General features: G+C 40.4%; 1 protein-coding gene and 1 long non-coding RNA gene across 5 annotated transcripts in view; one reads left to right on the top strand and one right to left on the bottom strand.

Annotated features, from left to right (window-relative positions):
• mmp11a (matrix metallopeptidase 11a) overlaps positions 1–23,698 on the top strand; it is a 46,425-nt gene that overhangs the window by 3,547 nt on the left and 19,180 nt on the right. For 2 of the 4 annotated variants that reach the window (XM_047382022.1, XM_047382020.1), the window contains exon 2: positions 21,606–21,832. In XM_047382022.1, the coding sequence (XP_047237978.1) occupies positions 21,606–21,832 (227 nt within the window). Of the gene's footprint in view, positions 1–14,016; positions 14,249–21,605; positions 21,833–23,698 lie in introns of those variants that run through there. The other 2 variants (XM_047382018.1, XM_047382021.1) reach the window with 2 other exon arrangements.
• Positions 10,979–14,036, bottom strand: LOC124878188. Its single transcript, XR_007040678.1, has 3 exons — positions 13,978–14,036; positions 11,787–11,992; positions 10,979–11,674 (listed from the first exon to the last, which is right to left on the bottom strand). It is a non-coding gene; the product is annotated as an uncharacterized LOC124878188 (long non-coding RNA).

Here is a 23,698-nt window from a genome sequence, read left to right as displayed (position 1 = left end):
GTCCATACATAGGGGCTATAGCATTCAATTCAATTCAATTCAGTTTTATTTATATAGCGCCAATTCACAACACATGTCGTCTCAAGGTTCTTCACAACAGTCAGGTTCATACATTCAATTCAATCCTAACCATTGAACAGTGCAGTCAGATTCAGTTATTTATTCAAATTGGATAAAAAGTTTTTCTATCTAAGGAAACCCAGCAGATTGCATCCAGTCAGTGACTTGCAGCATTCACTCCTCCTGGATGAGCATGTAGAGACAGTGGACAGTCACTGGCGTTGACTTTGCAGCAATCCCTCATACTGAGCATGCATGTAGCAACAGTGGAGAGGAAAAACTCCCTTTTAACAGGAAGAAACCTCCAGCAGAACCAGGCTCAGTGTGAGCGGCCATCTCCCACGACCGACTGGGGGTTTGAGAGAACAGAGCAGAGACACAAAGAGAACAAAGAAGCACTGATCCAGGAGTACTTTCTATGGGAAGGAAAAGTAAATGTTAATGGATGTAGATCCTTTAGTGTTTTCACCTAGAAAGAAAAAACAGATAAACTCTGAGCCAGTTTTCAAGGTTAGAGTCTGAAAGAGCACATATAATTAGTTACAGTAAAAGCTCAGTCAATCGCCATGTCTAGGAGAGAGAAAGGGTTAAACACTAAAAGACAGGGCCATGTGGATCATTGGTAGAGGGTGAGCATTAAGTTGTTGCCAGCAGAAGCTCGGACGATGCCCCTCTCCAGAAAGGTGTCACAGGTAGACACAGAGCCAGGCCAGGTGTAGCTTCTAGGAAGAGAAAAGAGAGAGAACATAAAGTTAAAAGCTGATATAACAGCAAACAATGCAAAATTGGAGAGTAGTATGAGAATGTAGCAAAGAGGGTGAAAGTGGTCGTTATGTCCTCCAGCAGCCTAAGCCTATAGCAGCATAACTACAGAGATGGTTTCAGTTCAGATTATTTAGTTAAACGGCGCTTATTTACAACAATGTCGTCTCAAGGAACCCCACAAAGGGTCCCACTGATGGTCATTGTTATACTAAAAACCACAAGGATTGGGATACCTCTCTCTGTCAGCATCTGCAGGGAATTAAATGTTTATTGGCTTGTGTTGCTAATTAAACCTAGTCAGGCTACTGATCACTCTAAAATCCTCCTGGTTTTCCAACATACTGGTGTGTTACAGCCTCTGATCAGGTTCTAGCTGGTGAATGATTGTTGCAGCATTTAAGCACTATGTAGTAAAACAGAACCGAGAACCGTCTCATTGAGGAGAAACTGCAGCTGTGATAAAAAGTTTAACGTATTAATAAACCAATTCAGAGTTAAAGGTTGAGTAGATCAGCTGAAATGTATTTGAAGCATGTATTTGTTGTTTAATTTATTCCAGTTTTGTTTTTGCTGTGGGTTGCTTGTTTTCTCAGAAGTTCACACAAATAGCAAATCAGCCAATCACATGACAGCAACTTAATGCATATTAAGCTTCTAGTAGTGATGAAAACAACTTGCAGAAGTTCAAAGCGAGCATCACAATGAGGAAGAAGTAGGATTGAAGTGACTTTTTTAGTTTTTGACAAACTGCTGATCTACTGAGGTTTTTAACACACAACCATCTTCACACAGAATGTTCTGAAAAAGAGAAATTATCCAAAGAGCAGGAGGAAGTGTCTGGTTGATGTCAAAGGTCAGAGCACAAAGGGCAGATTTTTAAAAATTCAGAAAAATATTTTGTTAAGTAAGGATAAAAAAAAAGCAAATACTTTTACAAAACCTGAATGCTTTATGGATACATATGTAACCATTTTATTACTAGTTTTAGTGCTCCATATACAGTTTGTTTCTACAGTTTTATCCAGTCATAAGTTCAGTTGTGAAGCTTCTCTTATGACTCTGATTTGTCTGCACATCAAATGTAAACCTTTGAATTTGAAATTTATATTGCACCTGTGATGACTTTGTTTCGTCTGTCACTTTTACCCAGAAACGTCTAATCTGCTGGTTGTGTCTTTGTTGAGTAAAGTATGAGTGCACAGGCCTGGACAGATCGGAGAGTCTTTGGCATTCAGGGCGGTGGGATTCTGTTTTCTCTGTTCAACAGAGGGGGTGGGTGTAACAACGAGCTGTTTGGATTTTCCTTCTGTCAATAAAGCCTGATTCCCGTGGTTTTCCCTGCCTGTTTTGTCCTTTGTGTTGATGTCTCTGTGTAGAGCGATTGGTGGAGGCACCGTGAGAGTAGAGGTGACGTCGGAGCTGACCTGGGCTCCCAGTCGAGTGGATCTAGCTCACAGCTGCTCAGGGTTGTGAGTGGCTGATGAAAAACCAACATGTGGGGTTGCCACTACAAGGCACATGTCCCCCTCGTTCTTCCAGTGAAGCTAGCAGACAGAACTCAGATTTGATCTGGTTGCTTCAGAACAAGCTGATAGTGTTTGGTCCCATCTGAAAGGTTAGAGTTCAGGAGTAAAGTCTGGTTTTTAAATAAGAAATACATGGAAATATGCACATGCAGTGAAATTCAGCTTTAAGTGAAATTTAGCCATTTTATGGTATTTTTTATTGCAGCACTGTGCAAAAGTCTGGAGTCATCCCTCATTTCTTTATATTTTCCTTGCAGGCATTCAGACATCGATCTTTTAAAGTGACCTTAAACAGCACTTCTCCAGGCTTTCTGGGAAACTTTGAAAGCTTTTCTTTGGACTTTTGGTACTTTTTCTCTAATTTCCAGCAAAGTACAGAATAATTTTCTGATGAATGTTCTTATTTGTGGTACCCCAAGTTCACCTACCTTTGATGAAACAGATTAGATTTCCGGCAAACAGCAAGTGAAAGAGGCCCGAGACAGAAGCAGACCTCTGACTGGATATGCTCACTGGGTTCCTACTTGCTGCATGTTTCACTGGGAAGGTCATTGTTATGGACTGGGACTTTCAAATTTATTCTGGACCAGTAACTTCGGAACTCTATTTGAGGTGTAAGAAGATCTTACGTATAATACAATATATTGCAGGAAATCTGTCTATGAAGACATGATCGGGTTGCAGCCAGCCTGATTTCGGGTAAAACAGCATGAAACCACTGGTCCACTGGTTTGTGTGGCAGCATTTCATATGTGGTGAAATAAAGATAACCAGTTACAGAGTGAGAAATTATGCAGGAACATTTTGTAATCAATAAGAGAGCTTTGATGGACACCTTGACTGACTACAGATTCTATAAAACACAATTTATTATTTAATTTGGTTATTTTGTTAACATCCAACAGAAATAGAGACAATTTCATGGCTCTATTTTAGCCTGTAGACACAATACCGAAGTTAGCATGAGGCTTGTGTTTCATAACTTCACTAAAGGGCCAGTTCCTGTTTTCAAGGAAATCTGAGTCGCAGTACTGAACAAAGATTTATTAAACACAGTTTCTGATCTGAGAAATCTTTACTCCACATATGGAGGCACAAAACGGGTGACTTCACCTTCATTTCTGGCATTAGGACCACCCCAGAAGGGCTCCAGCTTAAAAACAGCAATAGAAAAGTCAAACCTGGACTGAATTGTTCTACACTGAAGACAGACTAAATGTTACGCTACTCTAGGTAGCTTATATAAACCAGCAGTTAAAATTATACAGTATTTGCACGAAGTAATAGAACATTTTTGAGATTGTTTTAGGGTGGTGAAAGTCTGCTTTTCTCTTGGCTTTGCTCTGAGTAGATGTTGTTGGAAACCTAAGTCTGTTCCATCAACATGAAGATGGCAAGAGAGGTACTAGCAACAGGAAATATATTTACTGCTCTTAACCTCTCAACAAAGCCCCATTTAAAAAAAACAGAACTATAATTTTAAGTCACCTGACCTAGGTCCAGCCAGAGAAAGTCTCCTAAACTCAGGGATAGAACCAGTTTTGGGTCACATCAACCAGGTGAGGTGAAGACTCCAGTTATACTGAGAAACCAGCTTCAATAGCAGACCGGCGCGTTTTAGCTTGTGACCTTCATCAGGGTCGTAACAAAATGCCAAACAGTTTGCGTTTAAATAAAAAAGGGTGTTGCAGAGAAAATTCAAATGAACCAAACACCTTCACATGTAAGCTGGCAGACTAATCAGCATTGAAGAAGATTGTGCTTGCTGACTGGTTGAACCAGAACCCAAAATGGCTCCGGGTTGAACCACTTCAAATTTAAATGGAACAGAACGTCACATCATCTTTATTTCCCACAGGCTCACAGCAAATTCAGGCAAATGTAAATTACACATGGCAGTCACAAGAACTATAAAACAACATTAAATCTATTGTGGTCCCATAAACCAGACAATTTAGCAAATACATTTTTATTAGGCTTGCCCAATATGTCCCAAATTAATTGTTATTGGAGTATGACTGGCAGCAATATGCATATCACAAAGAACTGCCTGTATATATGTTAGAAAATTATTAAAGTGCAATGCATTTAGGTTCTTTGTGCCTGTAATATAGTTAGCGAACCTTGATAAATAAGGCTTAAGAAGTCATTGTTATGGCGACATTTACTAATAATATAGTTTATTGCATGTTTTCCTAATATCTCCTATGTGTTTAATCAGGGATGTCTTTAAAACACAGGAAAGTTCTGCAACAACCCAACACAAGACCTGGGTGATGCAACATTCCTCAATTGATCATGTGTTGTATGCCAGATTTTCAGCTAACAGCTCTTAATGGAGGGGCGCTGTGCCGGTCCGTTGTGGTGAAGAGAGAGCTGAGCCGAAAAGCAAAGCTCTCGATTTACCGGTCGGTCTACGTTCCTAACCTCACCTATGGCCATGAACTTTGGGTCATGACCGAAAGAACGAGATCCCGGATACAAGCGGCTGAAATGAGCTTCCTCCGTAGGGTGACCGGGCACTCCCTTAGAGATAGGGTGAGGAGCTCGGCCATCCGGGAGGGGCTCGTAGTAGAGCCGCTGCTCCTCCACATCGAGAGGAGCCAGTTGAGGTGGCTCGGGCATCTATACCGGATGCCTCCTGGACGCCTTCCTCGGGAGGTGTTCCAGGCACGTCCCACCAGGAGGAGGCCCAGGGGACGACCCAGGACACGCTGGAGGGACTATGTCTCTCAGCTGGCCTGGGAACGCCTTGAGCTCCCCCCCGGAGGAGGTGGAGGAGGTGTTTGGGGAGAGGGACGTCTGGGCGTCTCTGCTGAGTCTGCTGCCCCCGCGACCAAGTCCCAGATAAAGTGGAAGACAACGAGTACGAAACGAGTACGAGCTCTTTATGGAGTCACCTTGATTAACATAAATCCTATTTTCTCTCTGTTACACTGTGTTATATTTGGGACCTTCAGAAATTATGAATTGCTGACATAAATTAATTTAAGGATCACAAAAAGGCATAGCTTTTAGCTTTAAGGAGAATTTTAGATGTAAGAAAAACTGAAAATCCTTTTTATTAATAAGGTTTTTGATGCAAATTTGTATTTATTTCAGTGTTTTGTGGCCTAACAGAAAAGGAAGCTGTTTTCTAGAAAACTTCTTACTCGTAACTAGCACTGCTAGACTTATTGGACTTGTTACTTACTAGGAAAATGCTTTTTATTTTGAGAACGTCTAATTGAATGAACTTATAATGTAATGAGGACTGGATTAACACTCTGGAGCTGGACTCTTTGGATCAAACACAGAGACTAAATGCATCAAATTTAAGGAATACAAAGCAGTAATTCAGTTATTGGTGGAAGATAAAGGACAGGGACTTTCATCTACACATGGCTTATAAATCTGGAGAAAAGAAAGCTTTTGCACATTTCTGCCTCTGTGCCGACACAGTTTTGTGGATCTGGTTTCTTCGATGCGTCGCAGGCTCATAACAAAGAACTCTGTCACATCATGGGCTTTGATTAGATTTCCTCAGTTTAAAAATGACTGAGGATTCATGCTGCTTGTTATCCTCAGCTAAAAGGGTTGCTCTCAATCATGATGTTGGCATGAGCAGTGCCTTGCATAAGTATTCACACCCCTTGAACTTATCCTCTTTTTGTCACATTGAGAACACAACTTTTTATGTGTTAGATGGGTACCCAACCAACACAAATTTGGCCTTAACTGTAATTTGGAAGGAAAGTGCTAAAATTAGATTAAATCTAATCTTGGAACTACATTTTTTACCTATTCTTCTTTTTAAAATTACTAAAGATCAGATGAATGGAGAGAATCTCTAAACCTCAGTTTCCAATTGATTTTAGGTCTGGACGTTTGACTGGACCATTCTAATACCATTCTTTTATTTCTAAGACTTTTTATATCTTTGTTTAATAGACCTGTACAACACTTTGGTTGTGTACAGAGCTCTATAAATTAAGTTTGATTGATAGTACATGAACATATGTTGATCATCTCTGGCTGTAGGTTTAAGGTTGTTGTCCTGCTGGAAGGTGAACCAACACTTCCAGCCTCTAACAGGTTTTTTTCTTGGGTTGTTCTGTATTTAGCTCCATCCAACTACACATCTTCTGACCTGCTTTCATGTCCCTCCTGAAGAAAAGCATCCCTCATAGTATGATGCTACCACCGTGTTTCATAGTGGGGATGGCATGTTCAGGATGATGTGCTTTGTTAGTGTTCTGTCATGCATAGCATTATGCATGTAGATCATAAAGTGAATGTTTGTTCTCCTATGAGCAGAGCATGGTTGCTGAGTCTCCTAAAAGGCTTGCATCAAACTGAAACTAGTCTTTTAGTGGCTTTCTTTCAACAATTACCTTTTTTTTATTACAGAGCTCTGTGAGACGTAAAAAGCTTGGGATGGCTTTAACCGTGCTTTAAACCTCTCCAGAACGTTCTCCATGACCTGTCTGCTGGATTCCTTGCTCTTCATGGTGCTGTTTGTTCTCTAATGTTCTCTAACAAACCTCTGAGGCCAGAAACAGAGCGGCTGCATTTACATAGAGATTAAATCACACACAAGTGGACTTTATTTACCAATTAGGGGATTCTCAAGGTAGTTGGTTACACTTGATTTTATTAGAGGGTAAAAGAGTAAAGGGGGCTAAATACAAACTTATGTCACACTTTCCAGATTTGTACTTGAAAATTGAAAACTATGTATCGGTTTTCTTTCACTCCACAATCCTGCATAAAATCCTTATAAGATACATTGAAGTTTATTGCTATAATATGAGAAAAGGTGAAGAGGTTAATGTAGTACGAGGGCGCTGCATGTAATTTGTAAAGTGCATGAAATTCCTACCATGCGTTATTTTTATTGCACATTTGGATTTTTCGTTTTCGAGAACTGAGATCCTTCTCAATGTTCTTAAAGCCACAGGTGGTGCAAGCCTGCAGGTTCCTTTTTATATCTGGCATGTGAGTTTTATCCCCCTATTAAAATTAATGGTGTCCTGACCTGAACTTTGACCTTTTGTTTCATGTTTTCCACTTTATCTGTTCAGCTGCCAAACTTAAATAACAACAAAATAACAAAAAGTGTGATTAAAGACCAGGACAGGTGATTTTTAAGGTAACCTGTGCTGTCCCGAGGCCTTCCTGGAATTAATGATCAACATCAGCCATGAAATCATCACAAAGTCATTCTGCAGGGAGACACACAGCAGATCTGAGGTTTCAGAGGTTTTCCAGGAAAGATTAGAGGTTTAAGCAGACGCCTTGGTGGTTTATATCAACCTTTCTCTACCAGGTGTTTCTGGTTTTCGTGATATATCAGTTTAGCAGACTAAGAGTAAAGATTACAAGATATTTGTTGATAAAAATTCTTGCAGCGCCCTCAAGCATCTAGCACAGTAAATCCTCTTGTACAGTAAGCACATTCTTTGTCCCTGGTCTTTAAAGCAGCGCACACCCTAAAGAAACGAAACCTTATCTGTCTGCTGAAGTAAACTCTCAGTGATGGGTTACTTCCTATCGTCCGGATCCGCTGATATCGGGTTGAGACAGTTAGATATCATGTTAATTAAAAAGCTCCCGGCCATTCTTGTGTTTTTTTAGGTTTTTTGTGGCACAAACACGGCCTCAGGCGATGTCAGCGATCTCATCTCTATGTGAATTATTTTGGATTTTTTTTATTTCCTTCGTAGTGCCTCTGATTTCCTTTCGACCGTTCCTCTCTACATGAGCTGCAGTCACAGATTTCCTATTGGAGATATTCAAAACACGTTGAGTGAACGTGAAGCTTTCAGTGCCAATACTTGCAACAAATTCATGCAACTGTTAGAACAAACTCGGAAGTCATTTTTCACTCAAATGAGCCACATAGATTCAAATATTTATGCAATAATTTAGTTGGTTCTGTTTTCTAGTGAAACCTATCCATCAACCAACTGCAATTAGACTTAAAAAGCAATATCACAAAGTCATTCTCCAGGGAGACAAACAGCAGATCTGAGGTTTCAGAGGTTTTCCAGGAAAGATTAGAGGTTTAAGCAGACGCCTTGGTGGTTTATATCAACCTTTCTCTACCAGGTGTTTCTGGTTTTCGTGATATATCAGTTTAGCAGACTAAGAGTAAAGATTACAAGATATTTGTTCATAAAAAGCAATAAATCCAACATAAGGTCAAGGAAACCAAAGGTTGCTGACCTCCTCTGACCCCATTTCTCTTGCTAATGTCATGATTCGCCTGTGTTAGGTGTCCGAGTTTTAGTTTGTTTCTTTGTTTCTGTCTCTTCCCTGTTGTTTATGTTGTGATTGCTGACATTTCAGTTCATTCGTTATTTATTGGGTTCTTAGGTTATTCTTGTGTTTTGTTACATTTAGATATTATTATTTCTGCTAGAAATCTTCCCTGTGTCCCTTCCAGTCAGATCCTGCTCTTTCTTTCTCTCCTCCCTCAGCTCTCTCCCCCTTGCTTTCCCCTGCTCTCCATGCCTTTCCTCCAACCTTGCACCAGTACTCTCTGGTTGTCTTTATTCCTTATGTTTGCTGTTACTCATCATTAAATCTTTCTACTCGTCACGCTCCTTCCAAGCTCCTGCATGCACTTTGGTCCTCCAAGCAAACCTACAATCCTTGACAGCTTAAGGGTCATAGTTCAAAACAACATGCAGATTTTAATTTGTCGTTGTTATCTCTGCCTTGTAGGAGCCACAGATGTTATTGCTCATTGCGGCAGGGAGACAGGAAAGGACAGAGGAGGCAAACAGATGACGGGTCGTTAAAAATCATAAAAGAATTACGTTTATTTAAAGAAAATAACTGCTAATGAACAGAGAGTAAGTTTTTAAAAATGTTTTATAGACATAAAACTGGAAAGTGTTGCATATGTTTGTGTTCAATTCAATTCAGTTTTATTTATACAGCGCCAATTCACAACACGTCATCTCAAGGCACTTCACAAAAGTCAGGTACATACATTTCAATTAATCCTAACGCAGTCAGATTCAGTTATTTATTTAAATTGGATAAAAAGTTTTTCTATCTAAGGAAACCCAGCAGATTGCATCCAGTCAGTGACTTGCAGCATTCACTCCTCCTGGATGAGCATGTAGAGACAGTGGACAGTCACTGGCGTTGACTTTGCAGCAATCCCTCATACTGAGCATGCATGTAGCGACAGTGGAGAGGAAAAACTCCCTTTTAACAGGAAGAAACCTCCAGCAGAACCAGAACCAGGCTCAGTGTGAGCGGCCATCTGCCACGACCGACTGGGGGTTTGAGAGAACAGAGCAGAGACACAAAAAGGAAAGGAAAAGTAAATGTTAATGGATGTAGCTCCTTTAGTCGTTTCATCTAGAAAGAAAGAACAGATAAACTCTGAGCCAGTTTTTAAGGATAGAGTCTGAAAGAGAGCTGGTAATCAGAGGGAACACTTCCTTAAATAATTTGGTTGGGATTGGGTCTAACATACAAGTTGAAGGTTTAGATGAAGCTAATATTTCTCATAACTCAAGAAGCTCCGCAGGATCAGAACAGTCCAAACACAAATCAGGTTCTGCAGTTATTTCCAATGTTGTCTCACTTGCTGAGGATGAAGTAATCATCTTCGGGAGTATGTCAAAGATTTTATTTTTAATAGAATCAATTTTATTTAAGAAGAATCCCATAAAGTCATGGCTGCTGAGAGCTAAGGGAATGGATGGCTCAACAGAGCTATGACTCTGTGTAAGTTTAGCAGCTGTATTAAAGAGAAACCTAGGATTATTCTTGTTCTCTTCTATTAATGATGAGAAATAAGCTGCTCTAGCTTGGCGAAGTGTCTTTTTTATACAACAGTAGGTTATTTTTCCAGATTAAGTAGGAATCCTCTAGATGTGTAGAGCGCCTTTTTCTCTCCAATTTTCTAACATTGTGCTTTAAAGTATGCAGCTCTGAATTAAACCAAGGAGCTAGCCTCCTATTAATGATTACCTTCTTTTTCAAGGGGGCTTTCTGCAGATGCTCCCGCCGTGCACCGACATGTTTTTGTGTGCAACCTGAGTGCCGCTGTCAGATCCTTTAAAGCGCCTTGCAGATCTTGTCATCACTGTAACCAGAAACTTGATGTGTTCATACTTGTAACGCCTCCCCGATTCTTTAACCACCACCACAACCATCAGAGGATCCTTCTCCATCCTCGAGGCCTTCAGGCTTTTTGGTGCATGTGTGTTTTGTCTCTGACATTTTGCTGTCTCAGCAGAAAGTGATGACTAACTGTTTGATGAGTGTGTGTGTTTTTAATAGAATCTTTGTAGGAGGGTTATTGTCTATGTGAGGAAGGTTGTAAAAACTTGTGTCATCTGCTGAGTTGTGGATGTGGTTTCTTTTTCATCAGAGCTTTATGCATAAACCTGTCAGAAGTATGATAATTAAAAACTGAAAGAAGACACAAATCAGGAAATAAAACTCCTTTAAAGCTTATTTTCTTTGCGATAATTTGTAAAATAAATGGCCCACTGACAGGTGAAGTGGAAAGTTTCTTCTGGAAACCTGCAAGCCTGGCATCTTTCAAGATTTAATTGAGTTTTACTTTAACTAGTTAATTCTTGATTTAACAAAGGGGACAATTACATGTTCACACAGTGTATGGGTGGTTTGGAAAGCTTTATTCCTTTAATAAATAAAATCATTTAAAACTGCTTGTTGTATTTATCTGTTTATATGTGTTTGATGATCCAAAACATAAAAGTATGACAAAAGAGAAAAAAACATTAATCTTTAAGAATCTTTAAGAAATCTTCAACACTTTTTTTAAGGCGCAGACATAACAGAAGTTAGAGGAAGTTCAGAACAAAGTCCAAGCATGTTTCTGTAGGAAGAAAACCTGCTCAGTGAAAGAAGAACACATGGAGAACATTTTGGGTCAGGATAATCCACTTGTCTCTGTTTTTAACCTTGAACTTTGATGTTTGACTTGTTAGGAATGGGCGTCATTTATTTATCTGTTAAAGGGGTCAGAGAGGTCAACTGATCCATTTGACACCCATTTGGTTGGTTCAGTTGTTTTCCATCTCTCTTTGAAATGTCACCTCCTCCCCCGCAGTGCACCCAACCGTTAGAATTAGCAGGAGTTTCATGAGCGTGAAAGCTGACACCGCACCCACGTCCGTGCGGTGATTGGGATCAGGCAATGTCAGGCTGAAACGTGGGCCTTTAGGATGAAGGTCAGCTCATGACCCGGTGAGTCAAAGTTCGAACCTCTTTCCTTGACAGAGTCCTCCGAAGCTTTCGAGCAGAGCTGGGCTGATGGCAAAAAAAAGATGGCACCGATGACGGTCCTCCTCATGAACAAAACAATCAATAACAAGTAATCATTTAACTAACATTTGAAGTGAGATGTAAAAGATTGATGTTTAAAAGTGTATTGTGGCATTTGTTGTGCAGATGACTTACCTCTATAGCTGTGTCCAAATTCAGGGGCTGCATCCTTCGAAGGCCGCATTACATCACCGCGATGCAACGAAAGCTGTCCAAAAGAGGAAGTCTCCTCCAAATGCAGCAGGCAAACGTATCCGTCTTTTCCCCAGATTTGAAGGAAGGGTCCGGTGTAACCTCCATGGCCCACCCTATCCCATTCATTGCAGGTCAAAGCAGATTGCCTAAACAGAGAGACAGCAGCAAAAACTTTGATAAATCACTCTTTCTGTGACACAACATAAACAACCAGCTCATCCCTCCTGGATGTTGGCTAACTGAGCGGCCGAGGCTCGCTAGACCCAGAGAGAACAACTGACTCCCGCTGGGTTTCCCCGATGGGTGGAAGTTAAACACACCTATAATTCAGTCAGAGGAAATCTAATGGTTAACGTTTGGTTTGTTTTCAATGTTTAATTTATTACTGAGCAAAGTACTGAGTACTTAAAGAAGTTGCTCTACAAATAAATAAAGAAATCACAAGTCTCTTCCACTTGTGAATGTTTGAGAAACTGACTTCAGTTGATGTTGTATACATCTCAGTGAAGAGCTCAGGGTGGCTCTATATGTATAATTTCAAATTAATATTTGTTAATATTTGAAACTAGTGGCTTTTTGGTTTGTTTGTTTGTTGTAAGACATGTTTGCAGCTTGGTGATTTCCCCCCTCTTTTTAATAAAATATTTGGTGCTTGTTTTGTCAGAATTTCTTCAAGCTGTTGCAGCATTGTCAAAGACAAAACAAACCCACACCGTCTGAGCCATGACATCACCTGTTTCACATAGTAACCTATTGGCCCAGCCATCGTTCGCCCCAGCGCCACACAAATAAACTTCATTAACAACCTATTCACACCCGAGAGACCAATTAACCTAACAGTCATGTTTTTTGGAACGCGGGAGGAAGCCGAAATACCCGGGCAGAACCCGTGCATGCATGGGGAGAACATGCATCAGGACATGAATATGGAAAATCATTTATATAATCAAAAAGATGATTTCTCACCATTTTTCTACAAACAGTGCCACACCTCCAACAATTATTATAAAATAAATGCAACTGAAGCCTTTTTAGAATTCATCCTCTACAACATCCCATTGAGGTAAGCATGTGTTGATTTTAGGAAGCTGGGAAATGGTTGTGTTACGATTATAAATCTGTAAATATTATTTAATATTAATATTTTATCAAATAATATTTCGGTCTGTTAGGATTGTCCTGTGAATACCAAAGTCAAACATATTTCAATCAACAAACTCTTTACTTTGCTAAAACAATCCAACTAAACTACCAAGCAGAATTAAAGAATAATGAAGACTAATGGACTATGTACAATATAAACAAGTTGATTAAAGATGATTGATAATTATGACCAAAAGAGTGATGCAACATTACCATACAATGTTTATGTTTGATAACCAAGGATTATCTTGAAGAATCTGGAAATGAAGTTAAGTTAGTCTTGGAACTAACTTAGGCAATAATCAGCAAACGTTTAGACAACCCATCACAATGCAAGATCAGATAAAATATTATTTTAATAAAATAATGTTTTAAAGAATGATCTACTGAATAAAACCAACCTCCTGGATGACTAATTCTCAACAGTGTCTCATTAGCTGCCTTTATTTATTGAAATAATATTTAAAGAAATATTACTAAAGGAAATGGTAAAATATTATAAAGGGAATATTTGGAAAAGAGCCAAATCTTTCTGGAGAAATGGGGCTTAATGGTGTTTACTTAGTTATCAAATTTAGTAAAATGATGTTAAGGACACATTATTTACTGGATTGAAAACTAAACCTTTCTGGGTAAATATTATTTAGCAGTAGCACGTGTTCTTAGCTGTTAGCAGTTGAAGCTAACAAAGAAGGCTTATAGCTTAGCACCAGAAGCAAACACACACCTTTAAAAATACCGTCAATAAAAGGGTTAAAATGCATAAGCGTGGACGGCGCGTTATGGCAGATCTTCTGTGTAAAATCACCCTTCAAGTAAAGTTTGTGTTAACTTTAAAAACACACAAAGAACACAACCTGAACACGTGTGCTGCAGATAGCCTGCTAGCACTAAGATAGCTGAGCTCAACACAAACAAAACCAAACTTCAGAAAATGAAAAACATTTAGATCATTTCATCCTAAATATCTCTGTGCCCAAACTCTAACCTCGTTTGAATTGTGTTGAGGAGGAGTTGTCTGGGCGACGACGACGTTTGAAGAAAGCTCTGTGAACAATGGATTAGCTTCCAGCGGACCTCCGGAGCAGTGGCTGGGCGGCCGCTCTGTTGGGCTAACCAAACTGCACGTTACCATGGTGATGCGGCTACTTGTTGTCCTTCTGTCAGGCAGGAAAAACCACTTCACTAGGCTTGTAGAGACAGCATCTCTACTGAGGACTTCTCTGGGACAGTTTGCTTCTGCAGGCCTCAGAGAGAAAGTAAGCAATGCTTATACCTTAATTTACCCCTTTTATGAATGAATACTGGATTCTTTCAGCAGTAATTCATTCATACTTATCTTTGCATATGCTCAATGATCATATGACACCCTTGGATCCAGTTTGAAGAGTTTATGTCTGTTTGCCAGCAAAGAGACATTAGCAAGCTGCCTCTCTGGCCAGTCTCTCAGCAGAGTCCGGGTGGTAGAGAAAGGACCATTGGAAAGGTGGGGGGTTTATACGGGCAGTGGCATCATGGGAAGTCTGCTGCAAACTCCATGTAGAAAGACCCCCAGCTGGGAATTGAACCCAGGACCTTCTTGCTGCAAGGCAACAGTGCTACCAACTGTGCCACTGTACAGTCCTGCTTGATGTCAGTTAAATGCAATTTATTTTGAAAGTTCCAGAAAAGTTTGTACTGGAGTTTTAATGTTGTTTCCATGGCTGTGGGTCCCAACAGTTGCTAGAACGTATGTACTTCCCTAAACTACCAACGCATCAATTACAAACAGCTGGAACTGTGAGGAGAAACAGCTGGATGAGGATCCATGTTCATCTTTGCATCACCAGAGCAGGAGATAGGTTATTAAAAATTTGGAAGCTTTCTGTTGGAGAAAAGTAGCATCTTGGGGGTTGCCAAGTCTCCATAACAACCAGTTGTTTGGAAGGGAATACAGATAAAAAACAATAATTTTCTACCATAACATACCTAAACATGTGGAGTCTGCTTAACTCTACTGAGACTTTAACTGGAATCATGTAGTTTGGTCTGATGAGACTAAGATTGAGCTTTGGTGTGAAACAAAGGACAAATGTGGAAACGCACCTCAAGCCTATTGTTAAGTACGGTGGAGGATCTATGATGCTGTGGGCACGTTTCTTTTCCAAAGGTCATTGGAATCTTGTTAGGGTTCAAACCTGCCAAATCAACCCTATCAACGTTCAATCGAAAGCCCCTAGAGCTGAATCCTCCAGAAAACCAGTGAGATGAGCTGAAAAGAAGAAAGGACCAGAGGGGATCCGGGTCTTTGGGTCATCTAGATCAGGGGTCAGTAACCTTTCTTATCAAGAGCCAATTGGCTCCCTCTTCCACCAAAGAAAATTAGTCTGGAGCTGCAAAAGATAAAACAGCTAATAAACCTTTTTATTTGACCTGTTACAGCAGTATAATTTAACACAGGTGTGTCTAGACCTACTTTAAAATAAATTAAACAAACACTGAACTATGCAGGCCTCTTTAAGTCCTTCTCATATTCGTGAAAAGTTAAAATAAAATGTAGCCCACATTAATATAAATAAACGTAGTTTCAGCTTAGCTGTTTTAATAAAGTAAACTTCAAATTAGGAACATCCATTTCAGTGCGCTCTGATCCTCTTCAGGTTTCTTTCTCGGCCGGCATTCAAGCAAAGCACCTGAACATACGATAAAAACTGCATCAACTCCGCATCTAAACTTTCTTTTATTTTAAGTTAACAGCCAATTAAACGCTAGTGTTCATACCTGTTTAAAGTGACGTCTGTTTCTGAAGCTCCATGCTGATCTTCCCTGGAATGTCGGGCCGATTCCAAACACGATTCCTCATGTCTTTTCCGTCTGTGAACGGCTTCCCCCTCCTTGCGACCTCATAGGCTGCCAGTAAACTAGCAGCTGTGGTTGAGTTTGGAGAATCGATCCACTTCTTGAAAGCATGTTTGCTCTGCTCAACTTTCTGTAGTAGTTCCATAATCGCTCTCTTTCACTCATCTTCAGTTGGGTACTTTCCATAAAATGCTGAGTGCTTGTTTTGAAAATGTCTTTCAACATAAAATTTTTTATTGTTTGCTAATTTCTCGCCACATAACAAGAACATAAGTAAGTTAGCGTCATTGGCAGTGAAGGCAAAGGAATCTGTCCATGCAGAATGTAACAGTTTTTCTTTTTTGAGATGTATTCATGGTTAACGTACCGCGGGGGTCGCGACCTCACAACGCCACCTGCAGGTAAAGGCGAGGGCTACACACATGGATGACGTATATTTTGACTGAGTTAATAAAAAACGTTTTAAAATTCAACGTTAATGTATCATCTTGAACTGCAACTTAACTATGCATCAAAAGAATACACAATATAAAAATAAAAAATAAATATTTATATAAATTTTTTTTCTTTTGTCAAAGCCAAGGGAGCCACAAAAAGGAGGCTGAAGAGCCGCACGCGGCTCTGGCGCCTGGGTTGCTGACCCCTGAACTAGAGCGATTGTGCAAAGAGAATTTATCAGAGTTCCCCTCTCCTTATGCTCCAACTAGGTGAAATGTTGGAAGAGACTAAATGCTGTCCTCAAAGTGGGTTATTCAGTGTTGACAATAGGGGCTTCAAGAACTTTGGCACTAGAAAAAAACTTATTTCTTAATGTGGGATTTTATTTTTCTACAGGTTAAATATCCTCTAATTGTTAGATTTTCTCAAATTTGCAGTGTGAGATAATGCTACTGCAATATAACACTTTATTTTAAGCTTTTTACACATCCTCATCAGTGGTAAGTGTGAGGGATGCTTTGTCTAATTCTTGAGCACTTGTTAAATTTGGGGAGCAGATTTTATATTAAAATAAGTAAAATGCAGAACAGATGGTGATGTTTCAGCTTACTGATGTGGTTTCCAGCAATCTTCAGGACTGTCTTGACTCACTTCAGATAAAGTCAATCCGTCTGATTGTTGATGGACCATCTCTACCCTCTAGAAGCTAAACTCAGTACCTTTACTGGATGGACATCTTCTAACTGAACTCCATGCTGTTTTCCACCCTGCAGCTTCAAGCCAACATACCTTTTGATTGATGGCCTCAGAGCTGCTTAACACCATGATAAGGCTTCTGTTGTCATTCTGTATATATGTTATCAGACTCTGTTCCAGGAAGGCAGATAACAGTGCATATCACACTGCTGCCACACATTTCTTCTAGCCCAAAAACAAACCAGAAGCTTAACCAGGAGCAGGTGTTCAGGGGGTGGATAGAAACCTTTTGTGAGGGCTCCGTTTAGAAGCTACAACTCATTTTGCTTCCATCATAACAACAAGCCGTTTGAAGCGAGCTGCATGAACATGAACATAAACATCCCCTCTGACATGAATAAGTGCTATGTGCAGTGGAATAAGTAGCTGAAATCTGCTCTAAACAAAGTGAAACAAAGGAGCTGGAGAAGGGTGGGGGGGTTGGACAAGGGTTGTGCTGTTGTTTTTTTCTGGGATTCACACCCATCAGTAACTCCATTTCTGCAATATGGAGCACATTCCACGAATCCTGCTGGGTTCTGTTCCCCATAATTTACATCAGCGACACAGTGGAGTTCTGCACCGTGAAGCAGCTCATTTAAACACGGCAAAAACAGGATTCTAACTTCACTCTGAGGAATATTATGCCATCCATCCATATCTTATGGATCTAGTCAGAATGTAGGTGAAAGAAAGGTGTTGTTACCTTTTTTTCCCCCAGAGTGCTATTTAGTCCTACAGAGATCAAAGGTCAGCAGAGTGAAACATCAGTGCAGTGTGTCTTTTATAAGTAGCATCTCATCTTACAGAACCACAGAGAGATGCTGTCATGGTCTGTGGATTCTTGAGTTGATGCTATTATTTTGTCTCAGGTAATCTAAGATGTCTGTTATGTTCTGTTTGTAGGTTGGCTTGTTCCATGTGTTCTGGTTTAATTTACCCTCCTTGTCATTGTTTTTTCCTGGTTATTTCAGTATTAGTCTCACCTGGTCTCTGATTAAGCCTCACCTGTTTTATATTGTCCTTATTCTGCCTGCTCTCCTTTATTTACGGTCTGTTTTTATTCTTGTCCAACCATACATTTTGAATTTCTCTGCAGATTCTGGTTTTGCTTCTGCAGGATTTTCCGTTTAGCTTCATCAGTTTAAACATCAGTCAGTTAACCCTGCAAAGTTAACCAGTCTATGAAAGAGCAAACCAGAAACACACAGGACAAACAAACATGCATACACACAGTCATACCTAAGAGCAATTTAGAGTAACTAATTAACGTAACTGGTTAATCTAGCAGACTCCCAGGAGAAAGACCCCGGCTGGGATTCAAACCAAGGACTTTTTTGCTTCTTATTGTTGTTCACTTATATAGCGCTGACTTCAACAAATGTCTTATTGCAATTTACAAAACAAACGGATCCAGTTTAAATCTACAGACAGCTCAAACCAATCATGCAGACAGATTTAATATATATTTCAATTTCATCCAGTTTATTGTCCCAAATGGTGAAACATTTTCTGTCTAAGGAAACCTGATTCCATCAAGTCTCTGACTGCAGCAATCCCTCTTACGGAGCACACATGCAGCAACAGTGGAAAGGAAAACTGCAGCAGAACCAGAACCAGGTTCAGTGTGAGTGGCAATCTGTAATGACTGACTTCGGGTTTGAGAAAACTGAGCAGACACATGAAAACACAGCAGCAATTCTTTTTCTCTTGTTTGGGTTTGGATAAAGACTCATTCGGTTTCCATGAAATGAAAGCATCGCTGTTTCTTTTGTTGCATGTTTGTAGAGCATTCACTGGCAGGAAGATTGTTCAGAGTTTTCATGTTTCAGGCCATTTTCTTTGTTTTGCTGCTGAGTTGCCCCATATTCTTCTATTATTTCTGTCCAGCTTAAACCCAATCACCTTTAGCTGTAGCATATCAGGTTAATTTTCTTAACCACATCATTAATTCTCATAACCATTCCAGACAGATTCTAATTCAGTATCATACATTTTAATTCAGTACTAGTTATAGTATAATATAGTCCATTAAAGTCCATAATGCCAGTTTGTAAAAAGATATTCATCCAAGGAAGACCAGCTGATTGCATTGAGGCACTGAGTGTGCAGGAATCCCTCATCCTGAGCAAACACTCTAAGAAACAAACTGCCGCACTGTTGCCTTGCAGCAAGAAGGTCCTGGGTTCAAAACCTGGACCTGGTCTAGAGTCTTTCTACAAGGAGTTTTTATGTTCTCCTTTTTGCATGCTGGGTTCTCTCTGACTTTCTCCCACAGTCCAAAAACATGTCTGTTAGGTTAGTTGGTCCCTCTAAGTTGCCCTTAAGTGAGAGTTTGTGTGCATGGTTGTTTGTGTCTCTGTGATGGACACCTTCTTTCAGATATGAAACAAATTAAATTGGGAAGGTACAAACTGGCAAATGACCATCATCCATTTAAACACGTCTGTACTCTGTCTTTGTTCTGTCATCCAAAAGTGCATAAAGTTTGTTTTTTTAAGCATTCATTATTATGGGTTTGTTTCTTTCGCTGCAGGCAGAGGTCTTTTTAAACCTGGAAAAGAAAAGGTTTGACCTTTTTAGAGCAAAACACAAAGACTTCAGGTCCATTTTCAATATTGTTTTGATTTTAGGACACTGAGAACTGAATTGAAAAGGTTAGTATGCAGCCTCTGACCCTCAGGCACTGTGTGTATTACCAATGTTCATCTTTTTAAAATATGATAGTTTTTTGGCTGAAGGCCTTTTTGTCGTTTAATTTCTGGTAAAACAAATTAGTCCAAGGAGAGAAAAACTTTAATTGAACTAACATCAGGCATTGTTTTTATAAAAAGGGACAGACAGGGTGACCCGGCAAGGGTCACACGGTCTCAGAATCACAATTCTCAACTTTCCTGGGAGGTTTATATCAGAATGTTGGAAAGGAGGCTCTGTCGGACCTCAAGTTCAGGTGGAGCAGTGTGGCTTACGCCCTGGGACTGGAACAGTGGACCGGTTCTGTTATGTGGATCTAGAAAAGGCTTATAACCATTTGCACTGAGGGCTGCTGCAGGAGTAAATGGTGCCATGGATGCTTTTAAGGACTAACCTGTCCTTGTATAATTAAAGCCAGAGCTGTGTCTGCGGTCTCGGCACAAAGTCAAGCTTGATTCCAGCGCGGGTTGGACTCGTCTAGGGCTGCCCCTTGTCACCCATCCTGTCTGTGATGTGTAGGATCTCAAGGCGAGGTCATGGAGAGGAGGATGTCTGGTTTAGAAACCTGCTATAGTGCAGATGATGTGTTTCTCTTGGCTTCTTGGGGCCATGACCTTTAATGTGCACTGGAGCAGTTTGCAGCCAAGTCTGAAGCAGCTGAGATGAAAGTCGGTTCCACGATGCCTGAAACTGTGGTTTTCAACAGAAAAAAGGGGGATTGCTCCCTCTGGATCGGGGGTAAATCTCTCCTTCATGCAGGAGAGTTCTTGGTGTTTTGTTTACAAGTGATAGTGGGATGGAGCGGGAGATGGATACACAGATCGGAGTTTCTCCTGTATTAATGTGTGGTCTGATCTGGTCTGTTGTGCTAAGCTTTCGTACGTCTTTGTTCCAACGCTCATCTGTGGTCATAAGATATGAATCATGACCAAAAGAAAGAGGCTTTCATCAAAAGGGTGACTAGTTTAGCCTCGAGTCCCTTTTCCACCATTACCATTAAGGGGTTTTCCATTAGGTACATAGACTTGGTACCTGCTTCTTTTTAGTATCTTCTCTGTCATTTTTAAAAACTCACTACAGCGACTGAGCATATTTCAAGTAAAGCTCTCTCCTGCAGTGTCATTGAAAAGATTATATAAATATTAAGTAATTTTCTTTCATGCATCATTTCCCTGAAGATGAAGTCATACACGTTGCATTATGTCAGAAATATGACAATATGCAGAAAAGTCAGAGTGGTCTTTAAATGAGAGCTTATGTAACAGAGCAGCCACCAGTAGACTGACAGGATCCACTGATGGAGGCAATTAGCTTCATCTCAGAAAAGTAAAATGATAGCGTCTTTTCCCACAGGTTGGTCAGAGTGGCAGCGGAAAGGGAAATGCACGTAACGTCCTGATAGGAGAAGAACACCCTGGAGTTTTGTGCACTCCCGGGCTGCAGATCACGTTTGTTTCTCAGAGGGTATGGGCTGAGGTGCCAATGGGATGGCTCTGCTCTGTGATTAGCTTCAGTGGAAATGAGCGGAGTCATTTCCTCTGGATCAGGTGGAGGGGGGGCATTAGGCTTAATGGGTCCCTCAGGGACCTTAAATTGGGCCAGAGTACGTGGCTCAGTGACCCGATTATGAGGTCAAGCTGTCATTAAGGTAAATGTAGGTCAGATATGCATGGTCTCTGCAGGATGAGATGTAATGATTTTGGTCATTGTCATCTCCTTCTGACATTTTCTTCTGTTTTCTGCAAGAGATAAACTGAGTGAATTCTGATGCAATGAAAGGTCAGCTTTTCACCAAACACAGCTCTGAGTTATGAAATCTATGTTTGGCTGCATGTGTATCACACGATTTCTTCACGAGGTCAGGAACTAACCGGACTTCAGGAGGATAACTGGACTCATTTGTTGTTCCAGGCCTCTGAGAAGTCCCTGGACGTGAAGAAGAGAGGAAAGGTTCCTCACCCGCACGATTTGGTGAAGGAGGCAGGTCTATCGGCCAACACTTCGAACACATGGAACCTACCTCGCTGTGGCGTACCAGACTTCCCCAACCAGAAGGTTGTGCAGTACCGAGAACGGCATCGCCAGAGACGCTTCGTGGTGCATGGAGGACGCTTCGACAAGAACGACCTCACCTACAAGTATGAAAACATTTGTATTTATACAGTATAACAAACCAAGGGTATTCCCCTGTGTCAAAAATATGACTGGAATGACAACACAGAGAGCTGAATTTAAGGCCTGGCTAAATAACCATTATAACAACTTTAAATGGTCAGTGGTGGGACTTCTTTCCTCCTTGGGATAACACATTTATTTGAGGTTGCATTTATCTCATCTTTAAGACCTTGCAGAGTTCTTTAAACTGTTGTCTTGCAGGAAGAAGGACATGGGCTCAGATAACAATCTGGGCCTTTTCTGCATGAGGTTTGCATGTTTTCCGCATGCATGCATGAGTTTTCTCCGGGTACTCCGGCTTCATCACAGTCAAAAGAAATGCATGTTAGGTTACTTGGTCTCAGATTGGTCTCTAAATTGCCTTTAGGTGTGAGTGTGTGTGCATGGTTGTTTGTCCTGTGTATCTCTACGTTGCCCTGTGGTAATCTCTCTAAGGTGTATCCCGTCTCATGCCTGATTATCGATGGAACCCTGCAACCCTGCATGGATAACCGGCTATAGACAATGGATGGATTCGGGTGTACTTTTTTTTGATGTAATTGTATCGTAAACAAACAACTGCTGCTGTGGCCTGTGTAAACTGACTAATACATGCAGCTTACAGAGCGTGCAGCGGCTCTGATGTTTACATGTGTCCTCGCTGCTCCCTGTGTTTCCAGCTGTGGTCAGCGTATCTAAAGAAAAAAACTAACTTGAGTTGTTTTCTCAGCACCATGCTGCAGATAGACAGTTGAAAAGCAGAGGCGAGCCAAACAGGAGCTGCTATAGATCAAAAATACTGAGTGACAGACTTAAGGGAAGCAAAGAAAGATGAGAAAGCAGATAGAGCAATCTGAAAATGAAGTCATGGACTTATGATTTTTACAAAGAGGTGCTGGTTTTCTTTCATCTGGGGCTGTGGCACCATTGACAGTCGGTTGGCGTCTGCTGGCTGCTGCCTTTCTGTCTGCATCTGCTGGGGTCCCTTTCATTGTACTCGTTCTTTAACATAACAACATATTAAGGCACACCGAAAGAAAGCAAGCCGGGGGAGGAGAAGGCAGAACCAGCCGCAGACTAATTAGATTCTGCTGGATCTGGTCAATATAAGTGACACTTGAGTTATGTGGTTTACCAGAACCATGGCAACGGCCCACCAGGTCAAACTGCACCCCACCTACTGTAGGCTTTTTACACTGAAGCCGTGCTTTTTACCGCCCGTATTTAGTTTTATTTAGAATCAAGCACTAATTTGAGCTTTTGGAAGGAGTTCCTGCGTGAAGCTTGGAGTCACGCATGGCGGGTTCTGAGTCTATTTGTTTTTACTGCTTTAACGGCCGTTAAACTGGACTGAAAGGACGCTACAAAAGGCTGCAAAATCTTAAGGTACGCAGCTTTAGAGAGGAGGCATGAAAGGAAGTCATACCCTGAAACACAATCTCAAGACCAAAAAAGGTACAACTGCATGGAAAATTCATGCTAAAGAGAAAATGACACACTGACTTACATTTAAATTACGTTTATTCCTGTGCTGATAGTCAACTCAACATTTCATTAACTTCCTTTTATTTGTTTATGTAAAAACAGTTTTTCTATTTCAGACTCTAAAAGCATTTCGTAATAAGTGAGGATGCTGAAGTTTTTAACTGATTAATTGGGGTGTAAGGTACACAAAAACATGGTTCAGTACGCTTCATTTAAGAGATATGAATAAAAATAGATGATTGTTTTACTTATAATAAACAATCTATTTGGATTTTATTATATTATAAAAAGTAAAAAAAAGAAGTGTAAAGTATCGAACTGACTGGAGATTTTGTTGAATGTTTTCAATAAATAAAGTAGTGTAA

Source organism: Girardinichthys multiradiatus, chromosome 12, assembly GCF_021462225.1.
Source record: "Girardinichthys multiradiatus isolate DD_20200921_A chromosome 12, DD_fGirMul_XY1, whole genome shotgun sequence".
Classification (NCBI taxonomy): domain Eukaryota; kingdom Metazoa; phylum Chordata; class Actinopteri; order Cyprinodontiformes; family Goodeidae; genus Girardinichthys; species Girardinichthys multiradiatus.
The sequence above is the reverse complement of the archived record's forward strand: the minus strand, read 5'-3'. Positions and strand labels throughout refer to the sequence as shown.